Source organism: Halichoerus grypus, chromosome 12 (assembly GCF_964656455.1).
Source record: "Halichoerus grypus chromosome 12, mHalGry1.hap1.1, whole genome shotgun sequence".
Taxonomy (NCBI): Eukaryota; Metazoa; Chordata; class Mammalia; order Carnivora; family Phocidae; genus Halichoerus; species Halichoerus grypus.
The window spans coordinates 105,186,079-105,208,566 of record NC_135723.1 but is presented as its reverse complement, the minus strand read 5'-3'; the positions used below and the strand labels follow the sequence as shown (position 1 = coordinate 105,208,566).

General features: G+C 49.7%; 1 protein-coding gene across 7 annotated transcripts in view; it reads left to right on the top strand.

Moving 5' to 3' along the window:
• PTPRN2 (protein tyrosine phosphatase receptor type N2) overlaps nucleotides 1-22,488 on the top strand; it is an 822,826-nt gene that overhangs the window by 735,740 nt on the left and 64,598 nt on the right. For all 7 annotated transcript variants that reach the window (XM_078059815.1, XM_078059811.1, XM_078059813.1 and 4 more), the window contains one exon: nucleotides 20,062-20,209. In XM_078059815.1, coding sequence (XP_077915941.1) covers nucleotides 20,062-20,209 — 148 coding nt within the window. The remainder of the gene's footprint in view (nucleotides 1-20,061; nucleotides 20,210-22,488) is intronic.

Below are 22,488 nucleotides of genomic sequence, written 5' to 3'. Positions count from 1 at the left end.
TGCCCACTTCACAGACAAAGACCACAGGACGAGCGCTGTGAGAATGAATGTCCCAGCACCGGGAAGAAGGCAGAAAGGCCGCGTGTCATCGAAAACAGAGGGAACGAGCTGCAGCAGGAGGTTTGGGGACCGCGGGCTGCAGAAGGCTTGCGCGGGGCAGAGAACGTCGTGTCCGCCGTGGGGGTGGCCCAGGTGCTGGCAGAGCCCCGCCGCGCCCACCTCACCACCAGCACCCGCCTCCTGCGTGCCCCACATTCATTCCGGAGCCTTGACTTCCAACGTTTGCACTTTGAGTGGCAGCTCCTCTGACCATTCCTGTCCCACCAGCCTCCTCGGCTTAATGCTCCTTCATATTTGGATGGCACGAGTCATTGCTCACCTAGGAAGGCTGGCTGGAGAGGCTCGGACGCTGGGCTGGCGTGGCGGAGCGGGAGCCCACGGGGCTGCTGGCGTGGCCTTGGGCACCTTCATCCTGAAAACCAGTACGTCCTAGTCTTTCTGAAAGGACACAGTTCCGTGGCGTTCCTTCCCTGGCCCTGCTCTCTGAGGCCGGGCGAGCGCCCACGGCACCGTGGCGGCCATCCTCACGGTGAGGGGACCGGCCCCTCCCCCAGAGCCAACACTATTGTAGGTTTTTTTGTGACAGATAAGTAGTAGCTACTCAGAACCGAACACCGTCCTTCACCTGACACGGTGCCTGAGACATGGCTCCATGGGAGCATCCATGACTCAACTCTGCTCATCTTCACAGACCCATGTTTTTCTGTTATTCCATGTACTATAACTTATTTATTTTATACTGCTCAGGGTGATTTACGCAATTTTCAAATTTTGCCACTTCAAACAGCATATGTGAAAATAATTGTAGGCTAAATTTCTAGAAGACCCTAGAGGAGGATGCCTTTCCTTTATTTTGAGAGGTATAAGCAAACTTCCTGCCAAAATGTTTGAGTAACTGACACTCCCACCAACTATGTAGAAAATGATGCCTGTGTCCCCAGACCCTCCTCAGCCCTGGGTACTGGCCACCCTTCATCTTTGCCACTGGTATGTGGAAAATGCTATTTTAAGGCAGTTTTTGTTTACATTTCTCTTGTGCATAAGATTGAGCGACTTTTCCTACATTTGGGAGCTATTTATCCTTCCTTCCAAGAATGGCCTCAGAAGTGTCCCTCAAGGGCTGCAGGGCCACCAGCTTCTGAAGCCCGCCAAGGGCGAGTTCTGCACATTTACACAGCGCGAACCACGGACAGCAACAAGAGCGTACCGCCCTCGACACCGTAAGGAAACCAAGTGACTCTCGTCTTTTCTCTGTGCGGCCGAGGAGCGCCTCCCCCCGCCCCCCCCACCCCGCCGTGAGAGAGGCACTGCTATTGACTGATATGGATAAAGTTTGCGTAAGAACAACAAAGGAGAACCCCCTGAAAAGTTACCCGTGACCGAGATTGGCGCCCGCAAGTTGGAAGGCAGCAGGCTCCGTGCCTCAGGACGTGTGTCTCCTGTGCGTGGGAATGACACACCAGTGTTGTGAGCCAAGCAAGGCGCATCGTTTCAGTTTCTAAAAATAACCTGCCCAGTGACATCAGTGAGAAGAGTGGCCTGGAAGCACGAGTGCCTGGCTGCTGCAGGGTCATTGGACCTCGGGGGACCTGTCCTGGGGGCTGAAACAGCAGAGCTGTTCTTCCTCACATCCTGGAGGCTGGAGGTCTTAGATCCAGGCGTGGGCAGGGCCGCTCTCGCTCGCTTGGGGACAGCTGTCTTCCCCCCTGTGTCCTCACACGGCTGTCCCTCTGCATGTTCCTGAACTTCTCTCATCAGGACACCCGTCATACCAGGTCAGGGCCCATCCTCGTGACCTCATTTTACCTTCACTACCTCCCTGAGACCCCCTCTGCAAATACAGTGATGCCCTGAGTCCTGGGGGTTGGGGCTTCTACGCAGGAAGGCAGGCGACGCAATGAGCCCGTGACAAGTGCTCGTGTTTGAACTACCCCGTGTCTTCTGTAGCTTGAAGCAGATGACAGGCCTCAGTCTTCCCCGTTTCTGTCATGTCCCCCATGCACTGCAGGGGCTGAGCAATCAGGACTACTGCCCATGCCAGGCTCTGCACCCCCAGAGCTGTGCCAGGACCAGGAGTGGCTGCTAAACCATTCACGGAGCCTCCTCCTTCCAGGCATGGCTCACGTTTCCTTTTCCGAGCCAAGCCTCCGGCCCATCGCTGTTACTCCGGGAGAAGGCAGCTCTGCAGGCACCTGGAGGTGCCTTAGGCAGCTGGGACATGGACGACTGTCGTTAGCATGGTTTTGACACAAGGCAAAGAGTGTCGTTTCTGTTGTTCAGTATTTATTGGGAGGCATGGATTTATTATTTTTTTGATGGGGTGGTGTGATTTGCCGTGTTATTGTTAAAAATCTGCTTTACTGTTTAAAATGCTAGGATGATGCTAGAACATTCTCCCTGCTTGTTAGACCTTCCTGTAGTGAGTAAATTGGGTAAAGCCGAGTAAGTAAAGTCAGGTGTCCAGTTATATTTGTTGAATTAAATTAAATATCAAACACTACATTTGGTAGTTAGTAGGTCTATGAGTTAACGTTTATGAGGGGAAGAAATTGAAATCAATGCCCAAAACAGCGCATGGAGCATGTTCATTCACATATATGTGAACAGGAAACACTTTCTGAGTGCCCAGCAACCTCCTGGGGCTTCCCTCAAATCAACCTGACAGGACGAGCCAAGAAGAGATGCACGTCCGTCTGGCCTATGCAGTTACCCCTACACCTCCCAGATTTGCAGACGGTGCTTGAGGGAATGCATGGAAGCAGGATTATTCCATGCCCAGGATGGAGTGATGTGATTGTGTATGTACAAGTTACTGTGAAAAATTAACACCATCTAAAAAGTAGTTTTTGGAGTTGCATCAAACCTGTGGTTCCACAAGTAATCCATACACGAACAAGCATCCGTTGAGTTTGCTCATCTTTGTGTCCTTAGCATTGAGCACAGCTCTTGGACATAGCAGGTGTTGGATAAAAACTGTCTGAAGTGCCCAAGTGAAGTAGATGATTAGTGTTTTGCCCCCGAGAAATGTACAATCTATTTGAAGTGAAGAGGGGTGAACATCTAGAAAACACTGGACACGGCCAAATGCCAAATTGCGCTCTTTTGCTGGAAGACTTCTTCATCCTTTGTGAAGGCGTGGGGTGGCAGGGGGAGACTGAGGAGGGGAGCGGGCCCCACGGGTTACTGGGCACAGTCGTGGTCAAGGAGGAGTGGCTGTTTGGGGTGGCGGGAGACAGAGCGGGCAACAGCACAGCTCCTGGGAGCCCTGAGTCAGTCCCCGGGGCTGGAATCTATGGAGGACAAGTAGGAAGTCAGTACGTAAACCCGGACCGCGTACCAGCCAGGCTGAGCACCCGCGTGCAGACTTGTGCTTGATCCTTACGTGACTGCTGTGGTTTCTTGAAAACAGGAAGAGCAACATTCACTTGTTCACTTGCTTGTGTTTGTTCGCTAGAAAGTGAGAGTATCTGTGGCAAACAAGCTGGGGAATGTTCTTAATTAATCCTCACACTTGCATAACAGATTAGCCAACGGTCCAAGTCTAGTTAACGTTTTCTCATTCCTTTAAAAATCCTGTTGTCTTTGATGCTGTAGCTGTTGAGAAGGCAGTTTGTGACTGGCCCAGGGGCTGCCTTTGCGGGTCTTCCCACTTTCTTCCTGAGTCCTACCCCTTTGTTGTTCTAGGATCTTCCTGGGCCCAGTCTGGGTGCAGACCTCTTTTATTCTTACTTTCGCTCCAGCTTTAGTGTATTCCTCCGTTGGAGAATCCCAGTTGTGCATGGGTCCTCAGAAAGGACAAACCATTAACAACTGACACATGACCATCTGTGCTCTCTGCTCTCGTGGAAGCATCCGGGGCATGTGTGCTCCCATGGCCCTCACGTCTCTTCCACGTTTCTTCCACGTGTCTTCCACATGTCTTCTTGTCGCCCCTTCTCCCCGCATTCCAGGGGACTCCCTCGGGTCTGTTGCCCACTTTGCACAGTTTCTCTTCAGCATCGTCGTCCAGTTTGCACAGTTTCTCTTCAGCAGCGTCTAATCAATATGTGATCACCCATCACATTGATAATTACAAGGAGCCTCTTTTTCATTTGCGGTTGATCTCTTTATTCTTTTTTGAATCTGCCTGCCATATTGTTCTTCTGTCTTTGGTCCCACTGCAATATCTTCAATCATTGTAAATGCATTATTTGATTGTTTCTGCCTAATGCTTCTGTCATCTAGGTTCTTCTGAATCTGATCCTGCTTTTGATGTGTTTGCTGAGTTGCTTAGGGGAGTTTGTTGTCTGGTGGGTTCGGTAACTTCCATCTTTCAGAATTTTGTGAGACCATATTGAGGGTGTTTAACTTGAGAGAGGTTCTGGGGTCACTTTGCCAGACAATCTAGGCTCCCATTAAACTGGGACGATCTTTGTATCAGTTCTTCACCTGGATATTTTTAGACCACCCACATATTGTAAATTTGAGCCTCAGTCTAGATGAGGCCTGTGGTCCAAATGCCTTCCCATTCTAAATCCATGTGGAAACAGACATGCTTTCTTGTTGCATGAGCAAGCCCTTTCCCTGGGAATGGGGTCTTCCCAGGGTCCTGGTTTGGGGGGGCTCCCACATCCACCTCCTTACCTTCCACCTGGCAGGGTTGCCCCCAAGACCCCATGTGGGCAGCAAAAGCCAGGACCCTGGGTCTGAGGTACAGGAAATTGTACGCCTTGCCCTCTCTCAAGGGCTGGCGTGCCTTCAGGTCATGAGCTAACCACTTCACCCTCCTCTTCATTCTGGATTTCTGAGGATTTCCCTTCATCTTATGAAAAGCTGACTGTGCCATTTATCCAGCATTTTACATGTCTCATAGGGGAGGCTCTTCAGGTCTCGTGTCTCTGGGAACATAAGACTTAAAGCAAGTTAAACAAAGGGAATGCAGGGAAACGGTGCTTTGACGTTTGCTCTCACACCGCCTTGACAGTCGCATCTGAGAGCCAGCTTCATGTTCTGCACCACGAGGAAGACATGTAACGGTGGCAGGCTCTTGTCAAAGAGCGCCAGGCGGTGATGTCATCCAGACTGTTCCCACACTCCCCCTTCCGTCTGCAGGCGAAGGGGGTCGCCTGCTTCAGGAAGTGCTCGCACACTGTGCGTCCAAAGTAAGCCGTTGGTGGGTGTGCACCGCCCGGAGCCTTGGACCCCCAGGGCCAAGGGCGAGCGGCCGCGGAGGAGTCCCGGACGGCACCCCTGTCACGGTGACGATAAAGGCAGCTGTCGGCAGGCGTGGCTCCGGGCTCCGTGGCTGGCTCGAGGGGCCAGGAGAGCGGGTGGTGTGGCACCTGACAGCGCACTCTCACTTCACCCATCAAACCTTGAGAACTCGTGGGCGTGTGCCGCGGGCAGTCCACAGTCGGATTGGCAGTTGAGCGGGGACAAGATTAAAAATACATTTGATAGTCTTATCTCTAACTTTTCACCCTGAAAAGTGAAGATAATTTTCGACAGGTCAACTCAGTTCTCTTTTCTCCTTCGAACTCCTCATTTCGAAGGCACTGAATGAAGAATCTGGCCCGCCAGCTCCCGGCTGTGGAGGCTGACGGCTGAGCCCCGCTGTCGCGCGGTCCCCGCCACATTGCAGCTGGACACTCGGGTCTCCCCCCACCCACCCGGAGCAAGAGGGGAAGACGTTTTCTGGCATTTTCGCCGTGGGCTATTCCCCGTTCCTGTTTATTGCTCACAGCATGTAGCCTGTTGGTTCTAGGAAATTAAAACTCAAGGACGTTCTGGATCCAGGAGCGCTCTGAGAATTTCTGCAAGCGTGTCCTAATAACGTGCTGCTGCAGGATCCAGCATTTCCCATCCGGGCCCTGGGAGAGAAGATGCCCTCGCGGCGCCCGCTGGGACGCACTGTTCCTCCCGAGCACTTCTTCAGGAGGTCACGGCAGGTCCTCGGTGTGGGTACGGGGCGCCCAATGCTGCTTTGCCACGGGGGGCTGTCGACCCTGGAGGCACCCGGCCCCGCCGCCTCCTGGCCGGGGGTCTCCCCTCAGACCCCTGCGGCCGTCTGTGACAACGGTCTCCTCCTGGCCTGCTCCTGTCCGGCCGCTGAAGGCAGTGCTGGTGGGCCCTGGAGAGAATCAGCCCCTGTAGTCCTGACGTGGAACTGGCTGCGGGAATTGCGTAGTTGACCGTCCGTTCGGGAGGGTGGGTGGACGGCCATGCAACGTGCAAATCTGCTGCCACGCAGCGCGGGGACACAGCTCTGCAAGACCTGCTTCTGCAGCGCTCCAAGAAACCAGCACCGCTTGCGTTACGGATGCCGACATAGACGTGGTGGCGGCCTCGGGCACCCGCGCGGCCGGCATAGACGTGGTGGCGGCCTGCCGCAGCTGTCGGGAATGCTGCTTATTTGGGAGACCCTGTTTTTCTACTCGAATTTGTTAACAGAAGGCCTTCTCAGGGTTTGTTTATCCTAGAACTGCATTTCATGACTTGTTTCCTCTTGTATCCGCACCTTTCCTGTCCGCTCTTTGGAATCCAGCCTTGGTTTCCTGCTGAATTTTGTACGTGAATGGAATTTCTCAGTAACTTGCAGCTTTAAGTATTTTTCGTATGTCAAAGGGACATGGTTGCAGCTAAAATCAAATTCTGATTTTCTCATTTAATAAAGACTGTGTATTAATTTATATCCATGGAAATTGGTTGTACAACTATTTGCAAACACATTCTTTCATATTGTTGAAGTATCTAAAAAAATAAGTAGAAACATAGCTTTGTCAGACGCTTCCTTTTCCAGTTAAACTGTTCTGACTTCTATTCCACATTAAAGTCTCAGAAATGTGAACTTCCTTTGTAAAAGTTAACATCAGCGTCTGCGCTAAACTGTAGTCAAACTTGGATTTTACAGATGGAATGATTTACTTATTGCCGAACACAGAGACTTAAAACGGGGGAGGAGAGAACGGGGGGACCGCCGCGGTCCTGTCGTCTTCACGAAGTTCCTTCTGACTCCCAGCGTGTCGTTGGTGGAAGTTAAGACTCCTTAGGAATAGGTTCTTGCTTAGAAAACAGTTGTTTTGAGAGTTCAAAATGCCATGGGTAGACATTTTAAACTCTTAAAAAGCAGAAGTTAGTAGAAATATCATAAAGCTGAATTATCTTTTCTTTAGACTTGTGTTAATTAAAGGAGCTGCCGACGAGCAGACAGATATTTAAAATCACCACGTTGTCAGTTGGGGGGGGGAGGGATTGCTGGTTGTTGTTACTGTCTGTAGACCAAAATTACAAAAAGAAGAGAAACACACAAAAGATATTTGGTAAAGGCAGGTGGTCTGGATGAATAATGTTCCTTTCATTAACATATTTCCCTTATTAACTGTATAATTAATTGTACATAGCCCAGGGAAGCCGTGGAAATTGCATTTTGAGATGTATCAAAGCGGACTTATGCTTCAGACTTGCATGCAATTTACCATTAATGAAGCCAGAGATGGAAGCCTCAAATCTATAATTATTACTTACTATTTGAATGACAAGCAAAGAATTTTATCAGCAGAGTTTTAAATGAAAGGGGATTAGCAGCTAATGTTGAAATTGTTAATCTTTCTTATGAAAATAATTTTGAAGAAAATGTTTTAGCGGAAAGAGAGGTTTGAGGAAAGCATGTGCCATTAAAACAGCTACTTTCTGTGACTCCGTATGCATTTGTCCCCGTTTTTACAGCAGGGTGCAAATATTTTTGAAGGTGAATGAATATTTTATAGGATCCAGAACTGCTCATGCATTCCAGGAATGGATTATGCAATATTCCCAAATATCCCAGCAAAGGTGAGAGAGTCTGTAAGCTAGCCAGAGAAAGGAGCCAAAGCTGAAAAAATTAAAATATATGAGAATATTCTAAAAGAAACAGGAATTTGCTTAATAGTATAGAAATCTGCCTTTCCCCACTTCTGAATGCTCATGTGAGTTAAGATTGTAAATAGTAAATATTGTTAAAAGAAAACTGTTAAATGGAGCACCGGTATCCATTCGTCCAGGAGGAGTCCGTTGGCGACGCTGCCGTGGCTCGGTTACCTCCAGCTCAGGCGTCCCCCATGCAGGCCCAGCCTCAGACAACCAGGGCCCTGAGGTGGAGACGCGGAACTGTCGCGCACTCTCAAGAGAGATTCATACGACAAATATTTGTTGACCACCGAGGCTGCGCCAGGCTCCATGGCAGTGGTGGAGAGGCTATAAGGAGTAAAATAATTGGCCTATTGGGAGCACCTAAAATGTACCTTACATTGATTTCTTTGTCCTGATTTTTCCCACTGAGCTGATGGCACAGACTAAAATACTAAGTTTATAGCACCATCTGGTTAGAGTCCAGTGTCGCTATGAACAGGGGAAAGGCCGTGTTCGGGTTTCTAGAAGCCCGGGAAGCTTGCTGTGGGAGGGATGGTCCCTTTTAGGGCCTGTGGCAAACGCCACGTGTGTTCTGGGCTTCAGGTCACGCTAGACCCACACGCTGATGGCAGACAGGTGGGACATGGGGCTCTGTGCTGGTTCTTCAGAAACTCTGAGCTGCCCCCCACCCCGCGTGGTGCCCGAGGAGCACAGGCAGGTGGTGTTACGGGGCACAGATGTGTTCTCTTTCCGTTCCTCAAAAGTCTTGTTTTCTCAAACCTAACGTCTTCTTGGTTTGTCTTTAAAAGATAAAAAATATATTTTAATGCGCTGATCCTATCGTTCTGCTCCAATTTGTGGATCTTTCATGGAATTGTTGTGTGTCATGTGGGAAGCAGCTCGCGATGCAGCGTACGGTCCCGGCGGGGGCCCCCGGGTCGGCTCGCGATGCAGCGTACGGTCCCGGCGGGGGCCCCCGGGTCAGCAGGTGCTAGTGCAGTGTTTCCCACCACCCAGGGCACGGCGACTGGCTCTCCGCGGCTTCCAGCCCAGCCGTACTCGCACACATTTGTCTGCATCGTAGAACAGCCTTACGTGTCCACGTATATCAGAGTATTCCAGGTTAATTTAGTTGTCTGACTGATTTTACACTTTAAATTGTGGCTTAAGCTATTGGCTGTTGACTTTCTGTGGCTCTTTGGGCACACTGACAGCCAAGTGGTGCCAGCAACTATCCGAGCATTTTGTCCATGCAACAAAAGCAAGGAGGTTGTTGGAAATACCAGGAATGTTGGTGGGGTTTTTTGGGTTTTACCCCAACTTTTGACTTCGGGTAGATGAGGGCTGTGACCTTGTTTCTCAGACCAGCTCGGTAGAACCTTGCCCCGCTGTGATTGTGTGACAGATGGAGGGTTGAGCCAATTACAGAATATTTTACAAACTGAGTGGTTACAGAAATTTAGGAGTATAAGGCAGAACAGCTTGGATAATCAAATGAGCAGTCTCTATCAAATAGACTAAAATCCTCTAATTTACTCAGTGAATCCTGGCAGCCCCGCCTCCGGAATATATGATGCATCCACCCCCTTCTCTGTGCTCTCCGCCCCTGCTGCTGTTCCCAAATGTCAGCCCCTGTGCTCTCGTGTGCGGATGGCCCATCTTATGCGGTTGGTCCCCGCCCGTAGCGAGAGTGACCTTTTAAAAGCATCTTTTCCATTATGTGCCTCCTCTGCTTAAAACACTCCAGTGGCTTCCCGCGGCTCTTACTGCAAACCGCAGACTCCCCCCGCGGGCGGCGGGCCCCCTTGTGGTCAGGGCACTGGCCGCTGCCCCGCCTCGCCCCTTTGGCTCCCACCACCCTGGCCTTCTCTCTGTTTCTGGACCCTGCCGGACCCTTCCCACCCCAGGCTCTCGCCCTGGCTGCCCGGTCTCCCTGTGATACCCCTCTTTCTCGATGATGAGCCCCTCCCATCCTGCAGGATGCCCCCAGGAATCCGCTCATCAGAGGGGCCTCCCCTCCTGGGGCCTGAGCCCCTGCCCCCCCCACCCCTCACTTCATCTCTGTCGTGTGTTCTTACCGCTCTACTGTTACCTGAAGTTATCTTTCTGATCATGTTTGTTTATTTGTATGTGGTCTGTTCTCCGCCTGAAGAAACCAGCTGCACGAGGACAGAGTCTTTCCTGGGTCCTCGGAACACACACATGCCCCGGCTCGGCTGATGCGCTCATGACAACGTGAATAATGAATGAATAAATCCCTAAACCACCAACACCAGGGCAGGAGTATGAAATAGGAGTGAAGCTCTGGTCTCTCCCACAATTAGAGGAGAAATTCAGCGTTCACTCATAATGCCAAGGAAACTCTTTGCCCTAAATTTAAACATTAATACCTTTCTCATGTATGGAAAATACAGTATAATTCTCTTATTTTCCATCACTCATGAGTATTCATCTTTGTATTTTAACCTCTGTTCATATAACCTTAATTTTTAAGATGCTAAATAAGATAATAAGATTCATAAAATTGTTTATTTAAGCTCTTCGAGCTCCTTGAAGAATGACAGCCTGCACAGAGCAGCATGACGGCTGCCACCACGTGGGCTCCCTTCTCTGTCTCCCTGTGGAGCCCGCGTCCCCCCCACCGCCCCCACACACACACAGAGCGCCGCGTCATGCTGGAGAACCTTCTCCCTTCCTCCGGTTTAGTAAGAGTAGGTGGTAAGGACAGAACTGCTTCTTTCTCGAAGTTTATTAATCAGAACCTTCCCGGGACAGGTGTTCATTATTGACAATTTCCGTAGAGGTTTTAATTTTAAGTGCTCATCAAGTTGTGGTTTTCTTCTTCTACAAATCTGTCAAGCAAGGCTAGTGGAAGTCACACACTTATTCGATGAGCGCATGTCTTTAGCACAGGCGGGGTGTCCTTCAGCACGTCGCCGATCTATGTCCAGCACCCCCTGAAGACCACCCTGTGACCAGGTTAATTATTTATGGATTCCAGGAAATGCCCCACAGGCTCTTCCACCACTGTTCAAGACCTCTCTTTCGTCGATATGACTTCTTGCAATTCTGGACCTTGTTCTAGATGCAGAATACCAAGACCCAAAATTATAATAAAGCTCCCAATTAGTTAGTTCTACATAATCAAGATTTAATTAGTTTTCATGTCCCCTTCACTGGTTGCTTTGCAGAAAGGCACCTTGCGTTCTCTCTGACCCTCCAAAAGCACAGGGGACGTGGACCACGTCTCAACTCCTGCCTTGGAGACTCCTGCCTGGGGGGCTTCCCAGAAGTTCTTTGAAAAACATGATGTTTTCTTTAGAGCTTTTGTTTATTTTCCTAGTTCTTGCATGTGTTTTATTTTTCAATTACAAAAGGGATTTTAAATAAAACAGAGAACTCGGTGTTCACAGCCTCAAACCCAGCATGTTTTCTCCTCTGTTCCTTCTGTACTTCGTTGTGTCGCTGTGTTCACTCACCTCTGCACCTAAACTGCGTGTGAGCTGGGGACTTTCTCTTAAAGGCTTTCCACTTGGCAGCCTTTGAACTTTTCTCCACTGTTTTAACAATTTTACACTTCTATCACCCCAGTCTGCTTGGTTACGATATAAAGAGTGGGAGTGCATTTCTAAGTCACGTGCAGACAGCCCTGAGACCCATTTTCAGGGGTTTCCAGGCTGCAGAGATTCTGCTTGGCCTCCAGAGCTTTCAGACGGAGAATTTGGGGAAAATGACGTGAGTTCACAGTTGCCCGTGAAGCCGGTCTCTTGCCCATGTGATGCTCCTGCTGGTCAGCCTCACCAGGAGAAACCAGGCTCACTGCAAAGATGTGTGGAAACGTGCCCCCCTCAAAATGAATTTCCACAGAAGTGATTTTTAAAATGTAATCAAAAGGAGGAGAACCACGAGTCTTTCATCTATTCCTCACGCCTACGTCTTTAGGCTTTTTGTACACATGACCCAGAGGCTGAAGGCCAAACTGTGTTTGCTTTTCCCAAGTAAACTCCGTTTTGATAACACAGGAACATGCTTTGAGTTGGCCTTTCCTGGGTCTGTGGTTTTTTTTGTTTTGTTTTGTTTTTTGGCCATTTTTAAGACTAACGTGTATATCTACCGGAGCCATGCGTGTTTTAACCACCCCGTGAGACCAGCAGTCCCACGGCAAGTGAGAGGAGGTGCCGAGATGTGGGGCGTGGTACGGGACACGCTGGGCAGCCAGGCCATGCTCTTTGTGCAGGGCCTAACGCTGTGGCTCCGATTTATCAGAGTCAGGTGGCATTTGAATACAATCGTATGGGTCACAATTCCTGTTTCTAGCAAATCTCTTCTAAGCTGAGAAATAACAAAGCTACCCTCTGATCATTTAACTAGATCTGTCCTTCTCTGAGTTTGAATGTACTGCTTAGAATTTCTAATTTTGAGTTTCAAGTATCTTCACGGGCCCGCTCATAACATTAATGAATAACATTGAGAGTGCGTCAGAGGCAACGCTGTGCAGACGGGCAGAGCTCCTGCCTCACCGCACCACCGGCTGACACCGCGGCTCTGGCTGCGTAAGCCAAGTCAGGACGATGGACCCCATCAAAGTGCTCCTCTCATCTTTACATATTCTTTGCTTGGAATTCAAACCTCTTACTGTGGGAATTCAAACATTTAACATAAACATTTCCCTTTCATGTATTAATGAAGACAAGTGGCAATGTTTATTTTTTTTTCTAAAGATTTTATTTATTTGACAGAGAGAGAGAGAGCGAGAGCAGGAACACAAGCAGGGGGAGTGGGAGAGGGAGAAGCAGGCCTCCCTCTGAGCAGGGAGCCCGATGCGGGGCTCGATCCCAGGACCCCGGGACCATGACCTGAGCCCAAGGCAGACGCTCAACAACTGAGCCACCCAGGTGCCCCAGCAATGTTTATTTTTAAAGAGAAAAAGGTCCTCCCTTTGCCCAAATGGCAGCAGAAGCAGCTTACTCCTTGCTTTTAAAGGCATTAATCTACCTCTACCTGATTTTAAAGCACAAGCCTTCTGGTCTCCTCACAAAGAAGGGACATGTAAATGGGTTGTATTCTTCACTTTAACAAAATGTTTGATTGTCACATCAGTAAAGTCATGTGATAACAGGCACCAAGGTAAAGAAAGGAGTGGAAACAAAACTTCCCTATAAAAATCGGGTCTTCCAAAAGCCCACCCATCTTTAATACGCCTTTGCCACAGCGGGCATATGCTTGTTTCTGGCAGCGTTGTTGTAAAATGAAGTTCCACCGAGATGCTCTCTACTTGTTTCGTATCTGAGGACCCACACAGCAGGTGTCCGGACACCTGCAAGGACACTGTTCCATGCTGCCGTTGACGGTTTCTGTATATATTGACTGAGGGGACATGGTGCTGACTGGATGCCGTTTCGCTTATCTGTCCACCCGTGATCCTCCATCCTCATGAGCATTGGTGTTCCGGGAAAGGGATATGTTTCTCCTGTTCTCTTTAGTAATAATGAATCCACTCGCACTGCCCAGCATCTCACCCCTTCCAGTGCTGGTGTAAGAGATGCTAAAATAACATCTCATCTCTGACGTTTAGCAGAGCTAAGCTTTGCTGTCCCTCGGGCCCTGGCCGGCCCCTGACGCAGATTTGGCAGAGCACCTTTGGCGGCTGCGATCTGGGAGGCCCTGGACGAGCCCGTGCTGCCCTGTGGCCTGGGTCTGGACGACCCCTGACAAGTCTGCACACTCCATTATCCTGGTGTTCAGAGGCGGACAGCAGCTCTGCCGACTGGCGTCAAAGTGCGGACGTGAGCTTGTTGCATGTGGTGAAACAGAATAGTTTTTGTAAGTGGGGTTATTTCCTTAGTGATCCTGGAAATGGGTCCCGGTATTGACACCAAACATAAAACGGTGCCCGTGAAACAGTCTCCGAGCAGGACGCGGTCTGAGGATGCTGAGTCAGAAGCGCCGCAGGGTATTAGCACCCGCTTTCCACGCTGGAAAGCATCTTTCAATTAGCAGCTCGATTTCACACCTTCTCTTATGCTGGCATTTTCCAATGACTCCTCAAGACTGGCCATGAAATACCTCCCTCGCTAGGCAGTGATCAACAAAAGGGAGCAAGGCGAGAGGAGGGGGATAGTTCTGGAACCATCCCTGATCTCACAGTCAGGTGGCTGTGAGCTCAGCATGGCAATCCGAGCGCATGTTGGCTCCATCCACACAAGGTGAGTGTTTGAGGAAGATGGCTGTCCCTGGTGAATAGGATATGACTCTGAGGCTGGTAACTACGTGCTTACTGGTGCTGCTTGTCATCTCCCTCTCTGGTGGTATTTACGCTGGTGTTGTGCCCGCCACGATGCCCCCGAATTCTGCATTCAGGCTGCACTCGGTGTTTGCTCTTTCTGCAGACTCACTGTGTCATATTTCATTAGCTCATGGGAATGTCCCCAGGACACACAGTAAAGTCACAGAATATGGACGACAATTTAAGAGATTCCCTCTTTTTCTAATGAAAAGCTGAGACCCGCCATGATCACCACCTCTCCGCGTATATACATGTTATAGTTCACAAAGCGACTTCACAGAGCGACCCAGTCAATCCTCGGAACCGCCGTCAGGAATAGGAACTATGATTCCCATTTTTATGTAGCAGTATATTAAGGGTCAGTGAGATGAGGTGGTTTGCCCAAAAGTATAACCAAAAAGTAGCTATGTGGGGACCAACTCTTTTTGTGAATTACATTAAGAAGTCTTTCAAAATCCAGTTCAGTGCCTACTCCATTTTACTGCTTTCCAATTCAGCAAAAGCTCCTTGAGGCTTTCATAAAGGCTTTGGGGACAGAAGCTACAATCAGCTCCTGAAGATACAAAGTGCTCTTGTGATTATTAATAAAACCCCATCATGTTCCAGAGCATCCCAAATGCTCCATATTTTTAGAAATCACTTTCTTGACCTCACGGTGTTGACAATGTGATCAGAAAATTTACTGCAGAAAATATTTAAGCTATCTTGACAAATTGTGGACATGTCTCCAAGCAATAACATTTTTGTCCCAAAGGTTTGGGATTCTGTGTAAAATTATCCCATTAAATGTGGAGGCCAGTCGGTTTGTCTGAAACACGGATGCTGTGTCATCTGGTGGCACATAGTCCTTGTGACCCAGAAAATGTTTGTAGGCTTCCTACCAGTGATCTAATAGCATGAGCTAGAAAAAGATAAGAGATGAGGAATTAAGACTCATACAAAGAAGATTAAACAGGAGAACCTCTGATTGGGTTAATATCTCATAAAATAGGGCTTACGAAAGCTGGTGTTGTTCTCACTGGGCAAAAAACTCAAAAGAAATGCTGGCTCATCTTCAACCTGCTCTACTTGCTAATGCCGTGGAGCCTGAGGCCGGGGTCAGCCGGTGTGTCCTGGTTACTAACTCGGAAAACCCACATTCTGGAACCTGCCGGCTTTTTCCCACAAACAGTTTATCTGGGGATTATCTTTTCTGCAAACCCATTAAGTCTAGGTCCCAGGAAAGCATCAGAATTCAAGAAGGTTTAGACAGCTCCCCACTCAGGACTGATCTAAAACCAGCTTGAGTAAAATTCCTCCGAGGGAGTTCTTCCCGCCAAGAACACTTCCACAGCCTCTACCTCTGCCACCCCCAATACTAAGGTATAGTGAACAACCCTAAAAGAGTAAAGTCATGCTTCCAAACATTCCTTAAGAACCAGCAGTAGCTATCAAAATTAATTTACCTGGGGCACCTGGGTGGTTCAGTCGGTGAAGCGTCTGCCTTCGGCTCGGGTCATGATCCCAGGGTCCTGGGCTAGAGCCCTCCTGCATCGGGCTCCCTGCTCGGCAGGAAGCCTGCTTCTCCTTCTCCCACTCCCCCTGCTTGTGTTCCCTCTCTCGCTGTGTCTCTCTCTGTCAAATAAATAAATAAAATCTTTAAAAAAATTAATTTACCTATGCTCTTCAAGTTGAAGCAACTGATACTGAGTACGAGCTCTTCACTTCTTTTACATTTTCAGAGTACACATCACGGTGGGATCCCACCTGCATGTGGCTGGTTCCCTTCTAGTACTATTAACTAGTACTTTTAACTAGTACTTTGCGTATCCCAGGGCTTCTCTCATAAAGTTTCAATTCAGAGGTACTCACAAGAACCTGGAACAGGACTGTGTAAAGTGATGTGGGTGAGGTGGGTACCTAACCAGCAGGTGCTCACAGCTCCTGGGACGACAGGTTCTAGAAATATATCCCTCATCACACCAGTGACGGCATGTATTACGTCCTGAATGAGAGACGCTTGCCGAGCGCACAGAGTTCACACAGTGACAGAGAAGAACGGGGGGAGACAGCACGGGGCCTGGACTCAGAGGGAAGAGTTAAAAGGGTTGGAGGTAGAGCTTTCTGAACTGTTGTGGTGCCTCCAAGTTTCTAAACCTGCCATTACGTCAGCGTTGCCATGGGAGCATTAGAATGTGGCAGCACCTGCTTGGCGTGGATTGTAAAGATGCTGACTGGATAACCCAGAAAGCAAGAAGGAGGTGAGGAAATATACAATGAAACAAAATCCCTACATTACATTTTGGGGCAATTCTTCCAACTTCAGAAGATCCTAAGACAATTTTTTTGGATGCCATCATTGACATAAAATGTTTATCAGTAGTACAAATTATTTCTAGAAATTTCCAGGTTATGAGCAGTCATCCAACAAATATTGACTGTGTGCCCAAAGCACATGCCAAGTGAATGAGACACTGGCCCCATTTTCAAAAATCTTAATCTCATGAGAGGAAGAATATCCTGACACCCCCAAGCTATAGCACAAAGAAGAATGTGCAAAGACATAGTTTTTAAAATAGTAAGTGTCCGACGAAGAGGGTGGGGTTGTAGGAAATGAGGATCCAAGAGGCTGGCAGTAGGCACATCCCAGGTTCACAAAGGAGGTGCTGGTGTTGCACTGACCTTAAAGTCGGGATAGATTCATTACAGAAGAATCAGCATGAACAAAGTGTAAAGAGTGATGGTGATATGGGGTGGGGGGGGTGGTCAAAACATTGGGAAATAGTCTTATTGGGACAGAAAGGAGCAGGTTAGTAAAATGAAGTTTGGACAAAGGATAGTGCTAGTCTAGGCTCCATTGGTGGTTTTTTAAACCAGTGGTATCTGGGACCAGAAGTGGTGATCCAGTTGCTCTGTGAATGAACTAGGAAGTGGATGTGAAGGTAGGGGTGTGGGGAGGAGGTTGCAGCAGGGAGCCAAGACAAAACAACAGTGTCCCAGGCAGCAGACCCAAGCTTTGGTGCTGCATCTGGCTGCTGGGGGCTTTGGGCTAAGGGTTTAATGAATCTAAGCCTTGGCTTCTCCGAATATAAGATGAAAGTTTCATCTCAGCTTCTTGTCAACTCAGACAAGCAAGTCCTATAATATGGATGTTGTCCAAAGCTGAAGCGATGGTGATGAGCCCTGAAAAAAAAGAGAAAAAGCAGCCCATGCATGTGCCAAGGAGAGTAGGGTTTATCAAAGCCTTATGGTTAGCTCTGGGTGGTGGAGTTATTAGTAGCATTTGTTTTCATTCTGCTTCCTTCCATTTTCTGTTCTTTTCTATGCATGCTACATGTGTAATAAAAATGTACAGTTTGTTTAAAAACCATGTCCTCCCACCATTACCACCATGCTCACTCTCACATACACACACATATATAAAACAAAACTATTGGAATTCAGTTTTTAAAACAGCTCCAGCTACATGCTCACTCTGGGGGAAAGAATGTGAGTAGTGTTTCATTACATGTTAACTTACCAATTATTCTGGAAGATGACTATGTCTGAGGAAGGTTACTATACCTGTTCTAATTCACACTTCTCACACCCATGAGAGACAGGACTAAGGCTTAGCTTCCCCACAGACAACGTGAAAATATACTCTCATGTCACAGATGAAAGGCAAGAATCTTATCCACAAACATGAAAGAGGAAAGTCTCCAAAACCATGAATGGGGAAATTACATCACTTTAATATCATAAATGATGTTTCATAAAAATATTAACAGAACAGATCAAATTGAGATGACCAGGGCATGAGAGACACAGGCTACCGGAGTATGCCGAGAGAATGAAAAAGTTATCTCAATTTTAATATAATCAAGTGTATCTTTACATGACTTCGTTCTCAATGAAAAAATAGTCCATATCTGCTCTTTCTCCCTCCTCCCTCCTACCACCCAAGCTTGCTTACTACAGTCCCAGTTTGTATTTCTTGCTATAAATTTAGAAACTCAAGTGAGCTCGCAGCGTGATTTCACTTCCCATCGTTGGAGGTAAACGTGAAAATGTAAACACCTGCAGTTTACAGGGATTAAGGTGACATCCGGTGCCCCTCTTGCAGACAATATTCGATATTGAGGAAAGTAACCACAGAAACACTGAAATCACACACTTCAGCCAGAACTATACCTCCCCCCATATTTTAGCTGGAGAAATATTTCACAAAACTTAAATGTTAATCATGCAAAAATGTCCTTATTAGGATAACTTTGTATTCATATTCCATAATGATTGTCTCAAAAAGAAAAAGCAGTTTGTAGTTGATATTTTCTGGATTGGGCCACTTAAATTCACTTCCTCCCCTTGCGAAGAACCCGGAGGGGCTGTCTGGGCGGAGGTCACAGTGTAGGGCACTGATGAGGAGGGATGGGCTGGTACGACTCCCTCGCCTTCAGTGGCTGGAGGCTCTGTTCCTCAGGAGGGTGTGCCTCGGAGGGTCGAGGGTATGTCACTGCGTGGCTTGTGTGGTTCTCTGTCATCTGCACAAAAGGCCATCTGCCAGGGCCCTAAATGACTGTGACAACCCAGGTCCTGGCTTCTGGTCACAGCCCATCACTGGCCCTCCCGGGGACGTCGGCTGGGTGCCCCCACCACCCCTCACCCGCTGGACCAGGCAGACCCTGAGGGCGATGCCTTCTGTCCCACAGTGCCCACAGGGCCCTGGCTTTCCCTGGTTTGCAGACCGACATGGATAGAGCCGGTATTTGTTGAGTGAATAACACAAACCAGTTCAAGTCAACTGTAGTCCAAACTGTGAGACGAGTGGGAAGCCAACAAGACTGATGTGAGTTACTTTTCCCAGTGCTGCTGAGCCCAGAGCAGTTGGCCGGGGAGGAGACGCAGAGCAGGCCTGTCGTGCTCCCTTGGAGTGAGAGGACAGTGGGGGCTGGCAGGGGGCCAGGGGCCAACCCTGACTAGACCTGGGGGGGGCCTAACCACTAGGGACCTGGACCCGTGTGCGTGTGTGTTTTATTTTGTTTGTGGATGTGGCTGAAGACCTGTGTCCACACACAACACATTGAAGACCCCCAAACACGGCATCCCAGGGTAGGACCACTGTTTCCGTTGGGCACAACAAAGCCACTGGGGTTTTGTCATTTGAAATGCTTTTCCTTAAAGTCACAGTCGTTTCTCAACTCCATAGATCCATGAGAATGCACAGACAGGGCTGACCGGCGTGGCTGTCCTTGTGGGAGGGAATGTTCCGGAGGCCTTTCCTCATCCACTTCTGGCGATCACTGCTGACAGACAAGTGCCCAGAAAAATTAAGATCCGAGCAGCTGAGGGTCAGGATATCTGGTTCCACTGTTTTGGGTTTTGGCTTTGTTTTTTTTGGTTTTTTTTACCACCACAAGCTGTTTAACATTTTGCACAAATCAGAGCAGCCCCGTGCCTTAAGCACATCACACCCACTGGATTCAGAAAAGTAGGCCAATTATAAGAAGAGCGGCGTCTGCGTGGACACGTTATCTACACTAGCTTTTGGTCAGTTGATCGGATCTGGTCTACCGTGTGTCCTTCTTTTCCCCAGTTGGTTGGTAATAGCTGACGAGGCCACGTCATCATCTGAGTGTTCTTGATGCCCGGGCTCTGTACCCGGAATGTACACACCATGAACCCCCGGGAACCAACCAGCAAAACATGTAAAAAGCCTTTCCTGCATTTTGTGCGTCTGGCTGGTCTGTGTTTACTGGGTCCGGTAGGAACCAGCTTCTTCACTCATACACGCAGGTGAAGCGTGGGCTGTGTCCTGTGTGTCCTGGCTCCCGTCAAGGGCCCGACGCCGCTGTAGGCGGCAGTCCCTGATTCCGTGTTTTCCATTTCAGGCCTACATGGAGGACCACTTGAAGAACAAGAACCGGCTGGAGAAGGAGTGGGAGGCACTGTGTGTCTACCAGGCCGAGCCCAACAGCTCGCTTGTGGCCCAGAGGGAGGAGAACGTGCTGAAGAACCGGTCTCCGGCGGTGCTGACCTGTATGTACCCAGCCCTGGCGCTCCCGGGCCAGGGGAGGGAGAGGTGGGGGCCGGGTGGGGCCGGCGGCACCTTCCCATTCGCGCCTGTGTTTCTGCTCATGGCTGGGAAGCCATCCTGGCCTAGAAACAGAGTCAGTGTCTTCCTTTGTGGTCCAGGGGCACAGTCCTGGGTTGAGGACATCCACACACCAACGAGCACTTGCTTTGTTTGCTATTACTGTGCAGTTTGAGACTCATTCCTTAGCCTCGTTGAGCCTCTTCTTCGTCTGTAATTGGGATCCTCCTGTCGTCCTTGAAATCTTCGGGCCCTGAGGATAGTTAGCGCAGTGGCTTCCGCACTGTGGGCACCAGGTGGGTGGTGGTGGGTCCGCAGACATCTTCCGGCCTCACACTTACTGCAACAAGCTTTGTCGAGGACCTGCTCTCTGCACAGGAATCACCACCAGAAAACAGAGATACAAAAAGATACCAGTTCTTTAAAGCAGCTTGCATCGAGTAGGAGACAGTCTTATTTTATGCGTTGTATGTGATGTGACTTACGGACGGACAGGCCCACGCAGAGGCCATAAACAGACAGACTGGCTTAGTGTGCCCCTTCCTGGCCGCCGGGCCCCTTTCTCAGTCACTTGGCCAATAAACGCAGGAGCCTCCTGTGTTCTCGCAGGTTCCGGTCCGGGCTTGCACCCTGATGAATGCATGAACCCACCCTGCAGAGAGGACAGGGATGTGAGGGGCGTTTGTGACCCAAGTGCCCGACGTGAACAGACGCTCTCCTGGTGCTGACCGCGTGGGCAGCCAACACGTGCGCAGTTGCCCGTCCCCGTCCTAGTGCCTACAGGCGAGACGTGGTCAGGCACACTTCAGACGTAATACAATGTTCTTTGTCGGCTGACATTTTCAAGGAAACACCAAAGCCACACTCTCTGCAAAATCGGCGTCCACGGTGGGGACGATCCCCCCCCCCCCCACGCCGTGTCCCACATGCTGTGCCCCAGCCCTTTGGAGCCAGCACTGCAGTCAGCCTGGTGCCCCCAGAGCACGGTGCAGACCCTCTCCCGATGGTCCCGCCTCACCCGGCCCGGCACAGGCCGCCGGAGATGTTCTGATGGTAAATGGCAGCAATCTGATCGAGTTTGCAGGTCAGAAGATTAAAAGCTGGCCCCTTATGTTGCCGTCAACACTGACCTGGGCATCGCAGACCCTTGAAATCTGAAGGCACTTCTGGGCATGACTTTTTCTAACAGTTCAGTGTGGGTTCAGACCAGGCCCTCCATTTCCATGAGGTGTGAGGGGTTTTTCCCTGAAGAGCTTTAAAAATAGGAGCTTTTAGGGGCGCCCGGGTGGCTCAGTCGGTTAAGTGTCTGCCTTCAGCTCAGGTCCTGGGATCGAATCCCGAGTTGGGCTCCTGCTCAGCCGGGAGTCTGCCTCACTCTCTCTCTCTCTACCTCTGCCCCTCTCCACCTCTTGTTCTCTCTCTCAAATAAATAAATAAAATCTTTAAAACTTTTTGAAAAATAAAAATAAGAGCTTCTATATTTAGAAGGAAAGTAACAAAGAACCCACAGTTGACTAACATATTTATTAAGCACCTACTGTGGAGGGGGGGGCACTGACAGGCTGGGAGGTGTGATGACCTACCAGGGCCGCTGTGGGGAGGTGGGGAGGCTTTGGCCTGAGCCTTGGATACGTAGCTGTTTGGGGCAAATAGTCCACAAGCTTAGATGGAACGTCTCCCTGGGTCTGGTCGCTTACTTGCACTGCTGGGTCCCGTGTGGTAAATACTAAAACTCACGGCCTCTTCCTCCAACACCCCTCCCACAGTGAAAGACTAGACTGCAGCAGGTGGCCCACGGAGTCCCTGTGCCCACAGGACCTTCGTGACGGTGGGGCACCCCGTCCCAAGGCCATGGGAGCCCCAACACCTGCCCTTAGACCAGAGCCTCTTCCTTCTTCCCGTGGTGCTGGGGATAGGTGGCCGGTGCTCCAGCAGCCTGCCCGGGCTCCTCGCTGTCCCAGGTCGTGAAGGGGCAGCTGTGCGGGCCACGGAGGCCAGGGCTGGCACAGAAGCATTCTCGTGGATGACCCGTAGCGACCGCCCTGTCCTCCCCGTGACTGGCCGTCTTCGCTTGTCGGGGGAGTCTTACCGTCGGATCTCAGCCTGCACCCCTTCCCGAGCAGGATGCGGGGGGTGGCGTGGAGAGAAGCTGAGGTCTCGGTCGGTCTCGCCAGACTGCACGGAAGATAACTACCTCCTCTTTCGGAAGCCCTGCTTCCTGTGG